The sequence below is a fragment of the Chelonoidis abingdonii genome, chromosome 3 (assembly GCF_003597395.2).
Source record: "Chelonoidis abingdonii isolate Lonesome George chromosome 3, CheloAbing_2.0, whole genome shotgun sequence".
Taxonomy (NCBI): Eukaryota; Metazoa; Chordata; order Testudines; family Testudinidae; genus Chelonoidis; species Chelonoidis abingdonii.
This window is the reverse complement of record NC_133771.1, coordinates 173,761,310-173,781,728: the sequence shown is the minus strand read 5'-3', so window position 1 is coordinate 173,781,728 and position 20,419 is coordinate 173,761,310. Positions and strand designations below refer to the sequence as shown.

At 40.8% G+C, this 20,419-nt stretch overlaps 1 protein-coding gene across 1 annotated transcript in view; it reads right to left on the bottom strand.

Moving 5' to 3' along the window:
- The window catches only part of KCNK2 (potassium two pore domain channel subfamily K member 2), a 148,722-nt gene that overhangs the window by 35,442 nt on the left and 92,861 nt on the right, over window positions 1-20,419 (bottom strand). The window contains exons 5-6 of the mRNA XM_032778307.2: window positions 16,659-16,845; window positions 1,917-2,056 (exon numbers count right to left, since the gene is read on the bottom strand). Of these exons, the coding sequence (XP_032634198.1) occupies window positions 1,917-2,056; window positions 16,659-16,845 (327 nt within the window). The remainder of the gene's footprint in view (window positions 1-1,916; window positions 2,057-16,658; window positions 16,846-20,419) is intronic.

Below are 20,419 nucleotides of genomic sequence, written 5' to 3'. Positions count from 1 at the left end.
CGCTGCCGCATGAGGTCCCCCTCCTTCCTTTCCAGTTGGTAGTGGCCAAGGGACTGCTGGGAAATGTAGTTCTTTCCCTGCTCCAGGGCTGGCTCTATAGGCAGGGAGCTAACCAAGGAACTACAGCTCCCAGAGCCCCCTGTTGGTTCTCAGCTCCCATACTTCCCTGCCGCCCCTGCAAATGGACTGCCCCAAGCAGGTGCTTGCTTTGCTGGTGCCTAGAGCTGCCCCTGGATGGGGCCATGTCGCCCCTGCCATTTCGGGAAGGGGGACCAAGAGAAACGAATGGCAGGGGCCCAGGGAGAAGAGGCGGAGAGGAGGGAGTGGCGGGTGGGGCCTTGGGGGAGGCAAGAGATGGTCCCAGGGTGGGAATTTGGGGAGAGAAGGGCCAAGTGGGGGCGGGGCTACGGTCCAGGTGCCAGTGGCCCAACCCACTTCTAGGGAACTTATGGCGCTCACATGTGAGCCTCCCCAAATGGAAGACTCACGCCTCCCTATGCTCAGATTACTAAGGGCTGTAACAGCAAATTTTGAAGTAACCTGTTTATTTACTAGCAGCCAGTGCTGAGTGGGCATCATAGATTCCTTCCCCACTTTTCCAGAGAGCAGGGTTCCAAAGCTGCAAATGGTTAAACATGTTGTGCATGCAAGTAATCACGTGTAGTGTCATTGACATCAGATGGACTACTCATGTGAGTAAAGTTACAAATATCCTTAGAGGGTTTGCAGGAATAGGGCCAAGATGAGCAGCTATCTTCTTTAACTTGTGCAGAACTAATACACATATTGTCTTCTAAAAGAGGACATTAGATTAATACCCTTCCATTAATTAGATGCCAATTCTTTTCTCAGAATAAGTGACTATGAATTCACAATAAAATGCACTTATATCAACCCTTCGCAATCAGTTACATGAATGATATCACTAAACATAGGCAACACAAGATAGCGCTAGATATAGGAGAGCAATTCACATTGTATCACCACTGAAAACAATGATTCCTTGTATTGTCTTTGATTACTGCAGATGAAGTATTTGCAGATGACGTGAACCTAGATCATATGGAATGAATATCTTGCTTCTGAACAAAATAGTTTTTCTTAACTAATGAATTTCTGTTTAAAGCTTTTTAATCAAGCCTGTTCTCATTAGCCATAACCAAAAGAGGTTTTACTTATCCCAAAATGTTTGCTGAAACCAAGCCATTTGGCTAACTGATTACATTTTAATTAAACTACTTTATCGTCATTGGAATGATAGAAACACATTTACATGAAAAAGTACATTTGAACTTAAACCAACATAGCTAACTTGCGAATTAATAAGTATGTAACTGAATGAGACTATTGTAAAACACCTCTGGGCATATTTTCATGGTCCATGCCTTAGGTGCACTGCACTGTATGACAAGTAACACAAGACAAATTAATGTATCACTAAAACAAGTCCAGGAGTCTCTTACTGTTTAATAAGGCTATGTAGTGGTACATTTGATTCTTTTGCTTTACATATCTGTAGCATATAGCGAAAAATCATAGGGAAAATATTATTACTCCAAACACTGAGCGCCTGGCTTAACTATCAAAAATAATTCTTATAAAAAGAGACATTTCCTTCCAGCAAGATAGGTGTACTTTTGTATTGCTCACATTTTCCTTTAATTGATATCTATGTTTACCTGAGTTTATAAATAGTGACATAAAATCAATATATATTCAACCAAACCGGTACAAATGAATTGTGTAATGACATCAGGTATTTCAGCACATGCTGTACCTCATATATAGGCAACTTTGATTCATGCCCTAAAAGCAAACATTTACTATATAGACGCATAGACTCATAGTGTTTTCCTGTCCTCTAATCCAAATATAAATGAAGAAGCAAATTGTTCTTAGATGCAAGATGCTCTTACCTCTTCCTTTGTCTTTTTTGATATGACTCTTAGCCAGTCTCCAATCATGCTCAGGACAGCAGCAAAATAAGCTAGTCCTACAAGGATCCAAAACCATACCACTGGCTTGTAAAAATCAAGGTATTCAATGTCTGATCCCCCTGAAAGACAATAAAGTTAAAAATAAAGTGTGCTTCATATTGGTATACACAAAATTGTACTTAATGCTTTCCTTTTCTAAAACACTCATTTTTTAAAAATGTACATTTTTAAGACTTTTAAAAAAATTCTTTTTTTCCAACTGAGTTTTTCACATCTGTGCAAATAAGAATAGGCAACAAAATAAAAAGAAAATCACTGAACAAGACAATGGGCTAAATTCATCCCTCGAAGAAAAGCACTGAAATCCATCGCATTACACAAAGGATAAGTGTGGCTCAATAACTGCTATCAGGTTATAATAATTATAAAAATGAGCCCACATAATTATGCTCAACAGCCGACAAACTTATTTATAAGCACTACTGGTTCTTCCATACTTGCTCCAAACTCCTATACTATGTAAGCATTAAGGGCTGATCCAAATTTAACGGAGGAGTAGGTAATATGTTAGGATCAGTGGGGTGGGGTGGGGTGGGGTGTCTGTGGAAGCAGTTAGAACTACACTGAATAGAGGTTTTTATCTGTGTAGGTACATTCATGGTCCCCATCACTTTAGTACCCTGAGCCCCTCATAGACACGAATGACTTTGTCCTCCCCACACCCCTGGGAAGCAGGAAATATTATCACTTCCATTTTACAGATGAGGAAACCAAAGCACAGGGAGACTAACTAAACAGCTCATGATCACAGAGCAAATTTCTGGCACTGGCAGAACCCAGATCTCTTTCATCCAAATGCCAGGACTATCCATCTTCCCCTTTTTACCAAAAAGCAGAGAAAATCTGTGAAATGCCCATGGCGGGGCCATCATAAAGAATAGACATTCCAGTTCCACAGGGGACTCAAGTTATGGTTACCACAGAGCTTTCACTCAACATTGAGTAGTTTATATTTAATACCACATAGCACACTGAGCACTAGACCCCACACTAGCAATTCAGCCTGGCCACAATATGATAAAGCCCAGTCTGGAGCCTCTGAGACTGCAGATTTGGCAGCAGCATCGAAATCAGCCATGTTTATAAGATTGTGGTTGTTATTAGTCCATGAATCCACCAGTTACACGGAAATAGCATACAGATGATGGAATTCTACTGATGATTACTTATTAGATGGAAAAGCTTTTTAATGCCTAGATTTAATGCTATATCTACAAATAATAAACTTTCCTGTCAGTCAAAACTGTTGGGGTAAACTAGGGTGACCAGATGTCCCAATTTTACAGGGCTAGTCCCGATATTTGGGGCTTTGTCTTATATAGGCAACTATTAACCCCCATCCCCATCTGGATTTTTCAAACATGCTCTCTGGTCACCCTAGGGTAAACCCGTGGATAACAAGATTTTTTATTTAATTGTGTATGAACTTCCAAAAATACAGGGAAATTCTGAATTCAGTAACAATCTGCAATTCCACTGACTTCACTGATGGCACTGAAATGTAAAAAGAGGCAGCAGAGATATAAGAACATAAGAATATCCATACTGGTGAGCTCAATGGTCAGTCTAGCCCAGTATCCTATCTTCCATCAGTTGATGGTGCCAGATGCTTCAGAAGGAAGGAACAGAACAGGGCAATTATCGAGTGATCCATTCCCTGTTGTCCAGTCCCAGCTTCTAATGGTAAGTGGTTTACTACCTGGCGCATGGGATATCCTGACCATATTGGCTAATAGCTACTGATGAACCTGTCCTCAGTGAACTTATCTAATTCTTTTTTGAACCAAGTTATACTATTTGGCCTTTACAACATCTTCAAGTTTTACCTTATTATATACTCAGATTAGTATCTTTATAAAACTGAGGTCTGAGTTGAAATTTATAATCAGCAACATAGGGTGGAAAACCTTAATATAGAATGCTGTAATTTAAGGACAGAAAAATCATTGCCAGGATAAGGTGGAAAAATATCACTTGCAAGTATGAATTTAGCAGCCACAAATAATGAGATATAAAATGTGCTTGCCTTGACAAGACAAATCTTAACTATAGATCCACTAGTGTGTTTAAAATGAAATTACAGCCATTAAAAATGATGAAAATACATTACTGGCTTTCTGCATGCTTGCTCAAATGTGGTCCACTGGACAACGAGACAAATGGATGTGAATGAGGGTGGTGATTTGACACATTATTTGACAAGTTCCTAATATTAAAAAATGTTGGTCAAATGTTATCAAATTGCTTTCAAGACAGAATGGAATCTTAAGCTACTAACTGAGTCAGAGTTATGTATTGATGAAAAAAATCAGGTTCAAAATCTTTTTCATATGGACTGCAATTCCCCTTACTTATGCAAAGAGATGGATCCTCAAAAGATGGTAACACCCATTTCTCCCAATTTAATGAGGATCTTATGTTGGTATGGAAGAATATTTTTCATATACACTTTTTATTTATTGAGCTAAAATACAAGATTTAAGGATTGCTTTTGATATGGGAGGAGTTTTTCTCATTTGTCTTAGAACACAAACATGCGGAAATAAGAAGGACATGAGATTGCTAAGGAGGTTGCTAGTCATGAGAGCAGCCTGGGAGGAGATCCCAGACTTCATTTTGCAGTATTTTTTGCTTCTCCATAGTGTATATTATTCTTACATATATTTTATTTTAAAAGCAGAGGTGCTTTTAAAAAGTTTTAACACAAAAATGGTAGTATTTCTATAGTATTGAATTATTATATACTTGGTAGTTTTTATACTGTGGAGTTTTGTTAACAAACAATTGGATCTGCGTTATGCACATTTTTATTTCTCCTCTTGTTAAAAAGGTGATCCATGAGGGGAAGATGCAAAATTAACTATGTGTGATAAATACACTCAACAGCCAACCTAGGAGGGGCAATTCAGCAAAATTTTCCTTTATAAGTGACTTTCTTCTTTTAGATCCCAGAATATTCACCCCTTTGCAGCTAGCTCCCACTCCAAGCGATGGCTCTGCCACGAATAAACCTTGTTGGAGTCCAGAAATAGTCTAGAGGAAGTCAGGAAAGTGTCTGTTTAAAATAAATTGTTTGGTCTTGCACATAAAGGAAAAACTATTTTAAATATGCAAAACCCCATATATATTTTAAAGCCCTCAGGACTTAGCTGACTTACTAAAAGCTGAGTCCATGCTACAACAAGCTTCTCTAGCAGCTGTAAAATCACAAGCATGGTGCATGCAGCCGCATTATTCGAAGTGGGAGTCAGATAGTCCCTACAGAGATGGTTGTGTGGCACCAAGCCTGGAGCTAATATGCTAACTTCTCTTCCTCTGGCTGCAGGAAGCATTCAGCACATAAGGTTAAACCTCATGGAGTTCTGTAATAAGGTTAACTAAGAATCTCATTAAATTAAATAGGTAAGAGAATGGGATTCAAATCACTAACATAACTGTTCTGAAGTTAGAGTTAATGAGATTCATTAACTATTGAATCACAGTTCAGATGAATGAGTATGATAGCAAATGCATCCCCACTAAAATGTATGAGAGTAGCCAGCTAATGAATTTACTGGTTTACACTATAAAAAGAAAGGAGTTCAATATGTAACACATTTGCATTGACTTTTGTACACCATAATCATTTACTCAATTTTGTTATCTTTATTTTAAAAGCCAGAATGCTGTATGTAGCAAGAAGCTGAACCCATATGAACATGTTTTGCTTTGCAGAAACAGTACTGAGGGACAAAATTCTAGTTCTTTGCCCAGGTGGTTTGCGCAGCCTGGCTGCAGTTACTATTAATGCAGCTCTACACAGGGACATGGTCTGTTTGATTTATGCACAGATCCATTGATCACACCCCTTGCCTGCCCATAATCCTCCCACCATGGGGCGCTATAGAGGTCCACCACTGAGACCTCCTCACTAGTATGCAGGGGAATGTGGAGTACACCAAAGCCCTGTGAAATCAATAGGAGTCTTCCCTTTGGCTCCAGTGGGCTTTAGACCAAGCTCAAGGACAGAGTTTACACTACTGCTGCCTCTCTGCACAACTTCCCCACAAATAAGTGATTTGGGATTTTCAATGGTTACCTAATACACCCTAGAACTGGGCCCAATCCAACAGCCCTTACTAAGATGGCAATTCCTTGAACTCCAATAGAAGTGTTGCCTTAGTAAAGACTTCCAGATTGGCTCCCCACTGCCTACCAAACTGAGAATATTAAAAAAGCTACTTTTACAGAAATACAGTATATTTTCATATTGTTTAAGCAACCATTGAAACAAAAGAGAAACAAATAACTATTTCCATAAAAGTAGCTTCCTTTTTTGTTTCAGACATTTTTAAATATTTTTTATATATATCTATCTATATATATAATACACGACTGGATAGCGTAGTGGTTAAGAGCGCGCCCTTTGATACGGGAGACCGCCCTTTGATAGCGAGAGACCAGGGTTCAAATCCTGGTTGGTACCCAACTTTCCAGTAGGATCCTTGGGCAAAAGACCCCTTAACACTTCACTGCTACCTCAAAATATGAGAGTGACACTAACTAGGAGATCATGCCGGTTCGACGTCGCCGGATTAACAAGGTCCGCGCCAGATTGAGGAAGCCAGGACAATCTGACGATAAGTGGCTACTGGAACAAACCATTCATGGACCGAGACAAGAGAACCTGGAATTGATGGAATGCTACTACAACAGTAGACCTAATGAGACGGAATATAAGAAACGTATGAGGGGACTGTGTGGACAAAAAGACCTCATCCACACTTACTGAGAACAGCTGGTTACCCAAACGCTTCAACATAGTAAAAGAGGAAGCTGCTCTCACAGCTTGAGATAGACCAACTCCAATTACATCCCATGACTCAAAAGACCTGGAAGAAACAAGTGGATGTGCAGCCCACACCTGAAACTGAAATTCACTGCCACCCCTTCATTGCAGAGCACAGGCAGCTGATATGAAGGCAAAGATCATGGAGAAACTAGCACAGTCAATCTCGAGACCCATTACCAAGGCTCAGTGGAGAAGTACCATCAGATAGTATGTTAGAGATGCAAATAGAGCCCTCATGACAATCCCTACACCACCATAACTCAAACAATGAACTGGTATATGCTACAGCCTCTGTAATCCTGGAGATGCTTGGCTACACGATCAAGAAGAACAACAGTATGTACCCACCCTGGAAAATGAGGTTTGGAGATAAGATCAAGGCGACTCGGAGAGAATTTAGTCAGCTGGTGGAACTACAGAAGGGTGTAGAAATTAAGGAATAAGACTCGGCTATGACAGAAAATCAAGGGCCTGAACCCATCTGAAGCTCTAGAGACTGCTAAACAAGGCTCACAGCACTGGCTACCAGGCTAGGAGATACACTAGAGAAGCAAGGCCAAAAAAGTAAATGCCGTGTTCTCCAAAGAACCAACAAGGTGTACTCCCAACTGCAGTGCAACACCCACAATAACAGCAGAGCCACAAGACAGAAACTGAACAGCACTGGAAGAACATATGGGAAAGATGAAGACTCATAACACCAGCGCAAAGTGGCTGCAGGACCTGAGAACAGAGCACAGCAATATCCCAGAAACAGAACCCAATCACCATCACAGTATAAGACATCCAGCAGCGGGTCAAGACATGAAGAGGGGACAGCACCTGACGCAGACATGATCCACACCTACGCTAAAGAAATAACAGCAGTGCATGAACGCCTAGCAGCACAGATGAACCAGCTTGCTAGCAGCAGGCTCCCACCCAAACTGGCTAACACAAGGAAGGAAGTGCTGATCATGAAAGACCCTGCAAGGGAACAGACCGTCCAACTACCGACCAATAACCTGCTCCCCACAACATGGAAAAGTCCTATCAGGCATCATAGCCACCAAGCTACAGGACCATATGGGCCAGTACATGAGCACAGCTCAGAAGGGCATTGGGAACAACACCAGAGGCTCAAAACACCAGTTGCTCATAGATAGAGCAGCGCTCAGATCTAAACAGACCAATCTGAGCACTGCTGGATTGACTACAGGAAAGCCTATGACTCATGCCGCACACAATGGATCTGTGAATGTCTGGCGCTATACAAATCAACAGGACACAAGGACCTTCCTCAAGAACTCAATGGGACTAATGGAGAACAACACTGGAAGTCAATCAAGGCAGCTTGCACAAGTGGCCATCAAGTGCGGCATATACCAAGGTGATACACTGTCCCGCTGCGTTTCTGGATAAGACTTAACCCCTCAGCCAGATAATCACAAGACTGATACGGGTACAAGTTCAGGAGTGAACTACCATCAGCCACCTCCTCTACATGGATGACATCAGCTGTATGCTAAGAACGAACGAACATCGACTCGCTAATCCACCTGACGCGGATCTAAGTGAGGATATCGGGATGTCATTCGAACTGGAGAAGTGTGGCCAGATGGTAGTGAAGAGAGGGAGGTAGTATGCAAGACTGATGGGGTGGAACTACCAGCGGCCACATAGCAGACATACAGACCAGCTACAAGTACCTCGGGGTCCCACAGTCACATCGAAAACAGATGAGAGGCAAGGAAGACAGCAACATCAAGTATCACCAAAGGATAAGACAGGTCCGAAGAGCCAGCTCACGTGGGAGAACAAGATCCACGCCATCAACAGATACGCCTGCCGGTCATCAGATATCCTGCCAGTATAGTGAGCTGGCAAAAGAGGACATGGAAGCTGCCAATGTGAAGACCCGGAAGCTCCTCACAATGCACGGAGGTTCCACCCCAAGTCCAACACCCAGAGACTGTAACCAGCCGGAAAGAAGGCGGCGGGGCTTGGTGACGTCAAAGCCACTGTCCTGGATGAAACCCGGAACATCGAGGAGTACATCAGTAAGATGCCCCCAAAGATGAGCTGCTGAGAGAATGCCTGAGGCAGCAGCAAACATGGGAGGAAGACCAAGCAGAAGAAGTGCCATGGCAAGACAAGACCCTGCATGGATGTACCATCGACAGATAGCTGAGGTGCGGACATGGGAAATCCTACCAGTGGCTGGAACGAGCTGGACTAAAAGAAGCACTGAGGCAGGATCAGCAGCGGCACAGGAACAGGCACTGAGCACCAGATCCATTGAAGCAGGGGTCTAGCACACTAGAGAGGACCCAAGGTGCAGACTGTGCAGAGAGGCCTCAGAGACAGTCGACACACATATGTGGCAGGATGTAAGATGCAGGCAGGACAGCATACACTGAAGGCACAACCAAGTGGCTGGCATTGTGTACAGGAACATCTGCACAGCGTATGGGCTAGACCCTCCCAGACCAGATGGGAGATTCCCAGAAGGTTGTGGAGAATAGCAGGGCTAAGATTCTGGGGACTTCCAGATCCAGACAGACAGGCAGGTACTGGCCAATCAACCAGACATCGTGGTAATAGACAAGGAGCAGAAGGCAGCGGTGGTGATAGATATAGCAGTGCCAAGTGACAGCAACATCAGGAAGAAGGAATATGAGAAGTGGAGAAGTACCAGGGCCTGAAAGAGGAACTAGGAGAGGATGTGGAAAGTGAAGGCCAAAGTGGTCCCAGTGGTGGTAGGAGCACTGGGGGCTGTGACTCCTAAGCTGGTTGAGTGGCCCAACAGATCCCAGGAACAACATCAGAGCTCTCTGTCCAGAAGAGTGCAGTGCTAGGAAAAGCTAAGATACTGCGCAGAACCCTCAAACTCCCAGGCCTCTGTAGAGGACCCGAGGTTGAGGAAGACACATACCACCCATAGGGTGAGAGGGGAATTTTTTTTTTTTTTTTTTTTAATAAAAATAAGAGACAAGCTAACCCCTCCAGTGTTGTAAGTTTCAGCATAAAGAGGTGGTTACTCTAAAGCTAACGCTTCAAATATTATTAGTGCCACTATAAAGAATGCTCTTCTCCTGGCTCAGGTGAGCTGTACATTTCGACAGCCAGCCAAAGCCTGTCAGGCAGATGCAGGATATGTGGTAAAAGCCGTCTAAGGTAACAGGGAACTAGGCCATTTGGGCTTTATAAACTGTAACTAGTACCTAAAGCATATAGGCAGCTGCTGCAGAACATGAAGGACAGTTACAGTATGCTCTCTCCAGTCTGATCTATTGAGGAGGTGTATAGCAACATTCCATACTAACTGAAGCGTCAAGTAGCCTTCATAGTTTACTCCAGGTAGAGCTTGTTGCCCCAGTCTAGCCCTGAAGTGTCAAAGAGTGGTTTATGTCATCACTGATGTAACCCCAGTTATAGTTATAAGAGCTTATCAGAAAGACCATGTGCATCTTTTGTTCTTCAGCTTTGCAATCTGTTTCTGCAGATCCATATTCTATAGGGCAAGTAATATCACCTAGTGGTGCAAGACAAACTGTGCTGCAGTGACTAATACACCTAGCATTCCAGCTTTACCAGGTTGTGTGAAGCAAAAACTGTCACTAGTATTGAACTTTGCTTTCAGTTATAGGGCTAAATAATTTCATTGACTCCAGTACATTAGTGGAAACATTTAAGTCTCCATCTTAATGTTGTTAGGCCATTTCTGTGCCCTGTAGACAGTGACAAGACTATCAATAATGCCAATATACTGAATCTAAGCACTGGAGAACACAGTAAGGAAAAGAACCAGTTAACTTTAAGATGAAGACAAGTAAAGAGGGTATTTTGGAGTCAGTTTTCAAAGTGGTGAGCAGGAGATACACAGGCAAATCCTACCATTTATTAAACTGCACTGGTTTATGTGAGCTTACAAGTCAGGTCAAGTTTATTAATAATGACTCAGCCATAGGCCAAATGAACCAAAACCTAAATATATTATAATAAACTAAATCCAGAATGTTAAAATCTATATAAAAACAAATTTGAAAGAATATAAACTAACTAAATCATATATGCTTCCTATGCCACAGGTCTTTTCCTTCTTTTAGCAGTTGATTGGACAATAGGACAACCGCTTGGTGCACAGATACACTATCAATTCCTAATTAGTATTTTGTTTTCTGAGACGTCATAGAAAAAGTCATCCAGGACAAAAATACTGAAAGCCATTTTGATCTCAAGTGGCAATACAAATTACAATATAATAAATAATGGGGTAGGACTTCCACCTGGCAAGAGCTGCATGGACAGAGGCGGTCACATTTCTCAGTGCTGATATATTGACCTTCTGTGTAAACTGACTGCACAGATTGAAAATGGAAAGCTGTAAAGTCCCTCTTCCTTAACTTGTTATTAAACAAACTGTCTAAGTATCTGACATATTGATGAGTCTTTTTAACAAGGGGGAATCAAGATGAAATATTGCCATGTCTAGTTGCTTATTAAATATCCTCTAGTCTCAGCTTGATTAGGGATTTCACATTTTTAAACTTAAATCTAATTATTTCCAATTATGAGAGGTCTAGAGAATGAAAATAATTCTGAATGTACTCTAACCAAGAACATTTATGTGAGAAAGCCCTGCTGAACAGTTCCTCTAAGCATAGCCTCGGCAAACAATGAGGATGAATACTGTGAATGTGAAACCAAAAATTGATATTATGGTATTACACTTTGGACAGAAAATAATTCATGTTTGATTCGGCTCTAAGAAGAGCAGCTGGTTTATTATTTGGGAGACCAAGAATCTTTCTAAGAAATTTGTTTTCAATCACTTTCAGTCTCAAGGGATTATTCCATGCCCATATTTCCACACCATGCAAAATCTGAGCGTATACCTGACTCCATGGCCTCAAACACTAAGGGCTATAGAAATTAAGTTGCTCAGTTATCCTACAAAATTCAAGCCTAACATACTTAAGTTATTTATATGAAACTCCCATCTTTGACCTTTGTCTAATTTACTGGAGTTTTTGGACATCTCATTTCATTTTTATACAATACCTGCCATATTAAGATTAGCTACTTCAGAAAGGCTTGAAAATACCTGTTCATGCACCTGTTATCTACTTTGCACCATTTTTATATACAAATAATTTACTCTTGTGTTACAAATATTGTCATTTTGAGGCTAACTTTAGTACCTGATAATATCTTTCATTATACTGAAAGATGACAGATGTGGCATGAAAAAGCTCTCCACTTCTCACCTTCATAGAACATTTATATTATTGGCCTGATTTTTCTGTACTATTTAAGTCAATGGTTTCACTTCAAAGCAAGAGAAGGAGAGAATTTAAAACCACTATGTTCTATTTCTCAACAGAGGATATAGGTTATTCCACAAGCTTGGTCTCTTACCTCATTTTTGCAAATAGGATCTACAGCCGCAAAGCTTTGTTCAGTTATGGAAATTATTTCTTTCTCATGGATATGACCTGCAAATTAGATTGTCTACCAACTATCTAATTCTGCCATTACCTGTATTGATTAATGCCCTCCTCTGCAATTAGCCTCATTGGAATAAAGGACACTACTCATGCAGTAAGATACGACACCATGTAAGTAAAAGTGGCAGAATTGAGACCTATGTTAATTAGATACTATTATTTACATAGCAACCATAGCACAGCAGGCAATTCTGTTTATATCAGTGGAGTAACTCTGGTTTACACCTTCGTAAAACATAAATATATGAAAAATGAGAGAATAAAATGTAACATGAAATAACTCAATGGTAAGGTCAACACACATCTTGTTAAAACTATTATTTATGTTTACATAGTATTTTGTTTGATTTTTATAGTACTCAGGAAAGCAAAACCTTTAGCACTGTTGTATCACAGAACTCAAAATACAGGATCAATTTGCCAGTCATTGTGGACTGCCACATTTTACCAGTCACTTTTTATTTTCCTCAGCAGGTACTGTAATATTCCCTTTGAAAGGTTTGTCACTTTGTTATGTCTTGGGGCAAAGTACAATATTTTGACACTTGTTTTTGTCACAAATTGGAACAAAAAAAAATCAAAATATGCTCTTCCTGTGAAAGGATTCGATAAGTGTAATTGTTAAAATACTATAGAATTCTTTTCTTGGACATGTAACAAAAGAATCCTCTCTCCATCTCTCTCACCCCTTTTTTTCCATCCTGGGACACTGCAATCCTCTATGGTTGCTCTAAGATATCCTATTCTAGTGGAACTAGCCCCTGAAAGTTTCCATGGGCTCCAAATGGCAACTAGGTTTTGGATATAATAAAGATCTGTTAGTCTACTGCTTCCTGGGAATACTGAGTCTCGAACAGAAATCAACAAAGACCAAGAGAAAGAGTCTAGTGGAATCTACTGGAATTTCTGTCAAGGCAGCCTCCATTATAGCCTTTCAGTTTCATTACGCTTCACTATGTCTAAATTCTTCTGTTTACTCCCTTCCTTGTCCCAGCTATTCCAATACACACTCAATCTCTCTCTCTCATCTCCCTAAGGATTTAAGTCTCCTCCTTCCTTTTCTCAGCCTCTTGGTGTCTTGTTTTCTGCAAAACTCCTCTCCTTAAAAAGTAGTGACTTCTGGGTTGGTGTAAGATGCCAGTCTGAGGACTCACCTCTTCTCCTTAGGCACAAAACAGGCACCATTCAGGGAGTGGAAGTGGCAAGCTACACTACAGTGCCCTACCAGCAGTGTGGCCATGGTGGCATGGGAAACGCTTGGGCTAGACATGCAAGCAGAGACCCAGAGAGTCAGGCGAGCTTGTATTCAGGCAGCTAGCCTGAGCCACTGGCCATGCCAACACAGCCACACTGCTATTTTTAAGCACACTAGCTCAAGCAGAGCCTAGCACGTGTTTGTCTACCCATGCTCGGAAGCATGCTCCCAGCTACACTGGAGACATATCCTCCCTCCTCTCAGTTTTAGGGTACTTCAGACTCCATTAAAACTTGGCCCTCACTGCCAGGGGCGGCTCCAGGCACCAGCGCACCAAGCGCATGCCTGGAGCAGCAAGCTGCAGGGGTGGCCTGCCAGCCGCCTTGAGGGCAGCAGTCAGGCTGCCTTCGGCGGCATGCCTGCAGGAGGTCCATCGGTCCTGTGGCTTTTGGTGGTAATTTGGCAGAGGGTATGCCGAACTTCCCACAGGCATGCTACCAAAGGCAGCCTGACTGCTGTGCTTGGGGTGGCAAAATACATAGATCCGTCTCTGCTCACTGCTGAGACAGTCAGCATCAGTGCCAGTTGTAAATGACTTTTTCAGATGTAGATCCCTATGCACTAAGACCTGGACTACAGCTCCATTTTTACCTGCCGCATGGCTCAATTGTAATAAATACAAAACTAGGCATCATTTCACATTGTACAGCCCCAACAATCTATTCAGCTGATGCACACTACTGTCTCAAAGGCATACAGGATCTACCCACAACTTCAGCAGAGGTAAAAAGAAAAAGGAGAAAGCCAGGCTATAGTGACTGAGAAAAACTCAAATCTTACTACAGTACATGATCCCTATTAAGTAGCCAACTTGCAAACATTCTGTATGCTTTCTCATATCTAATAAAGAAACTTAACCATTAAGTTACCTCTATGTTTAGAATTATGGAGAAATGAACTGATCTTTGCAAAATATTCCAGACATCTGCTGTTGATGCAGAATAAACTAACTCAAAAACCAAGGCTAATGTTTAAAAAATCAGCAGCCAACTTCAGACCTGTCGCAACCATTCTGAGCTTCACAGCTACAACACAGATAGAAGTCTGATGCTCTTCCTCTAAAGCACGGACCCTTACAACTTGAAAATCACCGTTACCAGTACAGGACCCAGGACACAAAGGCAAGCAGTTATGTGGTACACACACTGACAACATTACTATATAAATACCAGTCTTCTGCATATTAATCTGAGTGGAAATAAAAATCAATAGTTTCATGTTAATAGTGGAAATGTGAAATGAAAATGTATATAAAATGAACTATTACAGAATAAAATCACGGCAGGATGTTCTGCAGAAAGATAATGTGTTTTCTGGTAAAATACAAGTTTTAATTATACTGTGCAGTGCAGGAACAAAATTATTATATCATGTGGGCCCATAAAGAGGCAAATTGAAAGAAATGATTAATGTGTACTCAATGTTTCGGTTACAGCCAAGTGAGGCATTTCACATTATGCCCCTACTATAAATATAACCAAGCCTTGAATTAATGTACTGCTGATTGCATCAAGATAATATAAAACATGCAAAGCTTTGGCTTTGAAGCAGTGCGTCAGCTTTGACATAGTGCTAGCCAGCAGCAGGTGAATCTCACTGGAATCACAAATTCTGAGCCAATGTCTACTCCTGCAGCCAGAACAGCAGGCAGAGAAAAAGAAGAGAATATAAAGACTATAGAAAGGAATAAGGGAGAAAGAAAACAGCAAGTGACATACAAACCTAACATGCAATCACACTTTTATATTTATGTATATGTCACACAAACACTAGGTTAAAAGAATATTACCATTGCCAAGTCAAGCACTCAAAAATTAGGAAATGCCACAGTTAAGTTTGCCAATGTAACCTTAATTCAGCCCCCTTTGGCATAAGCACTATGCTACAGTCTTTAATTACATGATCACATACTATATTTTCCACAGGATCTCTGCCTCATTCAGTGCACAAGCCAGATCATGCTCACGGAATAAATCCCAGCTGCTAGGAACTGCAATTGCAGAGAAAGACCTGCTCAGTTCCTGCAGCCTTGGATGGAGCATGCTTAGTCACTCTGTGGGGATGGTGCATGTGCAGTCCAGTCAGCACATGGGAGCTATGAGCGTGCTTACAACAGAAAAACTCTTCAGAAAAATGTAGGCCCCAAACTCTAGCAAGTTTCTACCAAGCATATGTGAATTGTGACTTTTCAAAACCTATAATTTGGCCAATTTTTTCAGGAACAGCAACAGACACATTCCTGCACCAGGACAACCTCCCTGACATGTTTCAAGTCCCTGCTAAAAAACATGGAGGCACTAAAGCTTCTCAAAGAAACAGTTATAGGATTTTTTAAAAATATGGACAAATAATTTTTCTCTAGCCTCATTCTGAGAAATGGTTATAGAGTTTAGCTAAAACTTTCATAAAAAAATTCAATCTGACACTTAGTATGGAAATTTTCAGCCCAAACAGTTAAAGTTTGGCAAAGTTATAAGTGACTGAAAACAGGGTCTTGTAATGGAAAGCGTCATGCAATCTTAGCTACAGTGCAGTGCTGCCAACTCTGCCTATAACACACACACACACACAAATATATACAGGGCGAGAGTGAACACAGGAGACAGAAAGCACAGAAAAAGAGAAAGCATGATAGCTAGAGATATTTGTACAGCTGAAACCAAATTCTGAAACAATATTTTGACAAGTGAGAGCAGAAGATCACCATTGTCAGAGCTGTTTTTAAATGACTTCAGTGTAAAAACCCAAATATTTAACAAACTGAAATAATGTACTTATTATTATAATGTTGTACTTGTCTAAAGTTAGAAAAAAACTATTACAAAGTTAAAACAAGGTTTTTTGTTTTTGTTCCTGCAAATGATTCCGATTGAAATAGCAATCTGAAAATACTTGTCAAGCAGAACAACAGGTGACCCCGGGTTCTCTTCTATAATCTTACCTCCATAATCTTAGCTGCAAAGCATCTACATTCTGATGGAGTTACACGAACAATAATTATATTAATTATCACAATGCAAATCCTATATAACTATTAAAAATATTACATATTTAGGCTGAGAAAAGAATCATGACAAAAATCTTACCTGCAACATAGTCACCAAATCCAATGGTAGTTAAAGTGATAACTACAAAATAAATTGCATCTAGTGTGCTCCAGCCTTCTATATGCTTGAATATTACGGCAGGAAGAGCAACAAACAGCACACAGCCAAACAATATGAATATTATTGTTGATATGATGCGAATCTTTGTCTGACTCACATTCCATTTCTACAGAAGAAAGGGAGGGGAAAGAAAGAAAAATCCATGGTTAATAGAACTGTGTGATTGTACTTGAGCATCTATCAAACCCAGAAAGAGAAGCATCACCTTTACTAAGGAGCAGAGCTGGATGAGTAATTAATTTCTCAGTCCATTAGCAATTAAAAAAAAAAAGATTAGTCAACCAGAACAGCAACAAAATGTTTCAGAATTTTTGATGAATTGACACAAATCAACAGAAATTTTGTTTCCGGTTGAATGAAATGTTTTGTCCAACCAGAAATAAAATGTTTAATTTAGTTTATAGGTATTTTAATCCTTCAGAAAAATTAAAGCAAAGGAAACGAAGGGCTGGAGTTACAAAATGGCCAGAGGAGGAGGAGGAGAAGGATCTCTCCTTGTAACCTTCAGGCAGTAGGTAGGCACTCAGCTGGGATGTGCGAGATACAGGTTCCACTCCCTGCTCCAGACCAGGGATTAGAATCCAGGTCTCTTCCTGCCAGGTTGAGTGCCCTAGCCCCCGGGCTATTGATTATTCTGGAGTGGGTTACTCTCAACCTCTCCGGTTAAAGCTATTCCACTTTGCAGAAATAATTAAATAAAAGTCATTGGGGCAGGGCCTTTAACTCGGGTCTCCTCGCATCAACATGTCAAAGAGCTCTACGTGTCCTTGTGAATCCAGCCTGAAAAAAAATTGAGAGCTGAAATGATTCAACAAATTTATGATTAGATTTGGGTCAACCTAAACTGCATTTTTCATCACATAAACTATTTGTCAGAAAAAAAATTCCCAGCTGAACTAAGAAGGCGAGGATATTATATCATTCTGTGTACGTCTACATTGGAATAAGAGAGCCGCAGCTGGTCCAGGTGTACTGACTTAGGTTTGTGGGGCTCAGGTGGCAGGGCTAAAAACTGCTGTGTAGATGTCTGCAGGCCCAGAGCTCAGACTCCAGCCCAAGCCCAAATGTTTGCACAGCAATTTGACAGCCTTAGGGCCTGAGCCCTGTGAGTCCAAATCAGCTGATCCAGGCCAGTTGCCAGTGTTTACCTGCTGTGCAGAATTACCCTCTGGGTCCACCACAGGAATAGAGTGTTTATTCAAAGCAAATGTGCAAATTTTGGGAAACATTTGCAGTTTCTGAATGTGATTCCCTTTTTGTTCTGAACGAATGGCATTTATACCACTCAGTAATACTAAAGGTTCAGCAGATTTGTCACACTGCAATTTGGCATACTTAACTAAATGTTTAAATGGGCCTCAAATGGCTTCTAATTTTGTAGGTGCAATTTTTCACCTGCAAGTAACTACGAGTAAAAGTCATGCATTTTAGCCTTCTAAGTATCTGACTGCACTCACAAATCAGGTAATGGCCTAACTATATTGGTTCAATTAAATGCAGGCAGAAAATTGCACCCACAAAATTGGAGACTCTCTTAAAATCTGGCCTATTGTATAGACAATAAATGAAATCAGAAAAGAGCTTAACTGGTTCCTGACTGACCTTTCCTTATATTTTTTTAAACTAGTTTAGTGCTTGTGAAAGCTAGTCCAGGCAGTCATCAAGACCAAAGCCAAGCTTTTATCATCCAAAATCAGGAAGCACAGGCTGTGATGATGTAAAATCTCCTATGATGTGTCTCATTTTTTATTTTATTTTGCGCGTGGGGAGTAGGAGGGGAAAATCACCTCTAAGAGTGAGAGAGCCATTCAGTGTCTGACCATTCAAATCAAACCTTCCCAGCAGAGACTGCCAACAAGGGAGCAAATTGCTGCTCAGTTTTACAATATGGATATTTATCTGTTAGGAAATGAATTAAGCTATTTTCTACACAGGGAGACAATTAGCCAATAAATGCAAATAGAACTGGTCAGAACTTTCCAGAATCTGAATTTTTCAACAAAAATTTTTGTGAAAATTTTGATTTCTGAAGAGAAGTAGTAAAGAATGATCAAAACACCTCATGATGTTTTCTCTCCATTTTTTCAGCCAACCCTAGATGCAAATAGCTCTTGGTTGCCAATGATCCAGCTGGGTTTGAAACGGTGGCTTTGAGCCGAAAGTAAGTACCCTGAGACTTTTCTTGTCACTTGTCATAAAGCCAGCATTTGCTTGGTGGATGAAACTGTCTGGCATAACACCATCTGCATAGTGAGAATCTCAAAATCAACCAAGCTAACAGACAGTTCCTACTATAAAGGAAAACAGGCAACAATACGGCATGCCGCACAGAACTAGTCCCTTTGAACACACAACTGGTACAAACAACAGGAAATTGCGCTGCAAATTAAGGCTGCTAAATAAACATGTATTTAAAAATGTAATATGACAGGTACTGTACCACCTTCTGCCACTGGGACAACCAGTGTTTGGGTTGTAGCTGTAGCTGCTTCAGCCACTGGAGCCTGCAGTATACCTAGATGCAACTGAGGGACTTCTGGCCCTACTGCACAACAGGCAGCAGCAGAAAGCGGCGACATGGAGGAGGAAATTCACACTTCTGTGGGTCTAACTAGGCAGAGGCAGAGTATGCAGCTGTCTGCACATGCTTCTTGCTGTCTCTGCTCCTGCTTTTCCAGATCCAGCAACAAGCGTGGGAGATGAGACTCATAATGGTGGGTGTCAGGTAAGAATGGTGAGGTTTCCATGTGACAGCCACCTACTACAGTGTCTTCAAAAGGAGCAGTTTTGCCAACTTTCACATTTTTATTGCAATTCTTGCAACCATTGGTGTTTTTCTTTAAGTCCTGGCTGCTGAATTCCTGTGAATATGTAAGAATCTCAGGTTTCATTTTATGTTTTTAAAGTGTCCACCCTTCATGGTTGCAAAGATAAGCACGAAAGTGTGACCTTGTTGCACCTAAAGGCTCAAAAACCCAGAAGGCCAATAAAAAGAAACCAGAATGTACTTTCGTAAAAATTGCAATCCTAGAAGGTCCTGACTCATTGATTTTTGAATGTTTGGGGTTGGGAACTTGCTCCTAAATTCCCCTGGGACAATTTTTGTGCTTTTACAATTATATTGTCCTGTTCTGAAAAGATGTTTTTCTCTACCCTATTTCTACTGTAGATTAAAGATCAACCCAAACAGGGGCCACTTGCTCAGCCTTCAAAGACATATGTCTGTGAATAACTTCACACGTGAACAATCCCATTGACCTCAGTAGAACACCCGATGGTGTCATAAGCAGGACACAGGCCTCAACTATGCCAAGAAACATTGAAGCCAAGTCCTGTCAAATACACATGAAAAAAAAAATGAAATAAAAGGAGAATTTTTTTCTAATCTCTTTCAGTTACATGAATTGTAGGTTTTATTTGTAACAACAGAGAAGTACAAATTAAAAAAAAATCATACTCTGTCTGAAAGTTAGGTTGCTAGTGTCCCTTTAGATATCTGTTTTATGCCAATCAGTGGGATAAAGCTATTATAGGCTCAGAAAAATGAATGTTTAAACAGGCAGTGGGATTTAGTTTCAAACGATGCTACAATATGATGGGGGTTAATTTAGCTACAACAAATCAGGAAAAAGATCTTGGAGTCATTGTGGATAGTTCTCTGAAGATGTCCACGCAGTGTA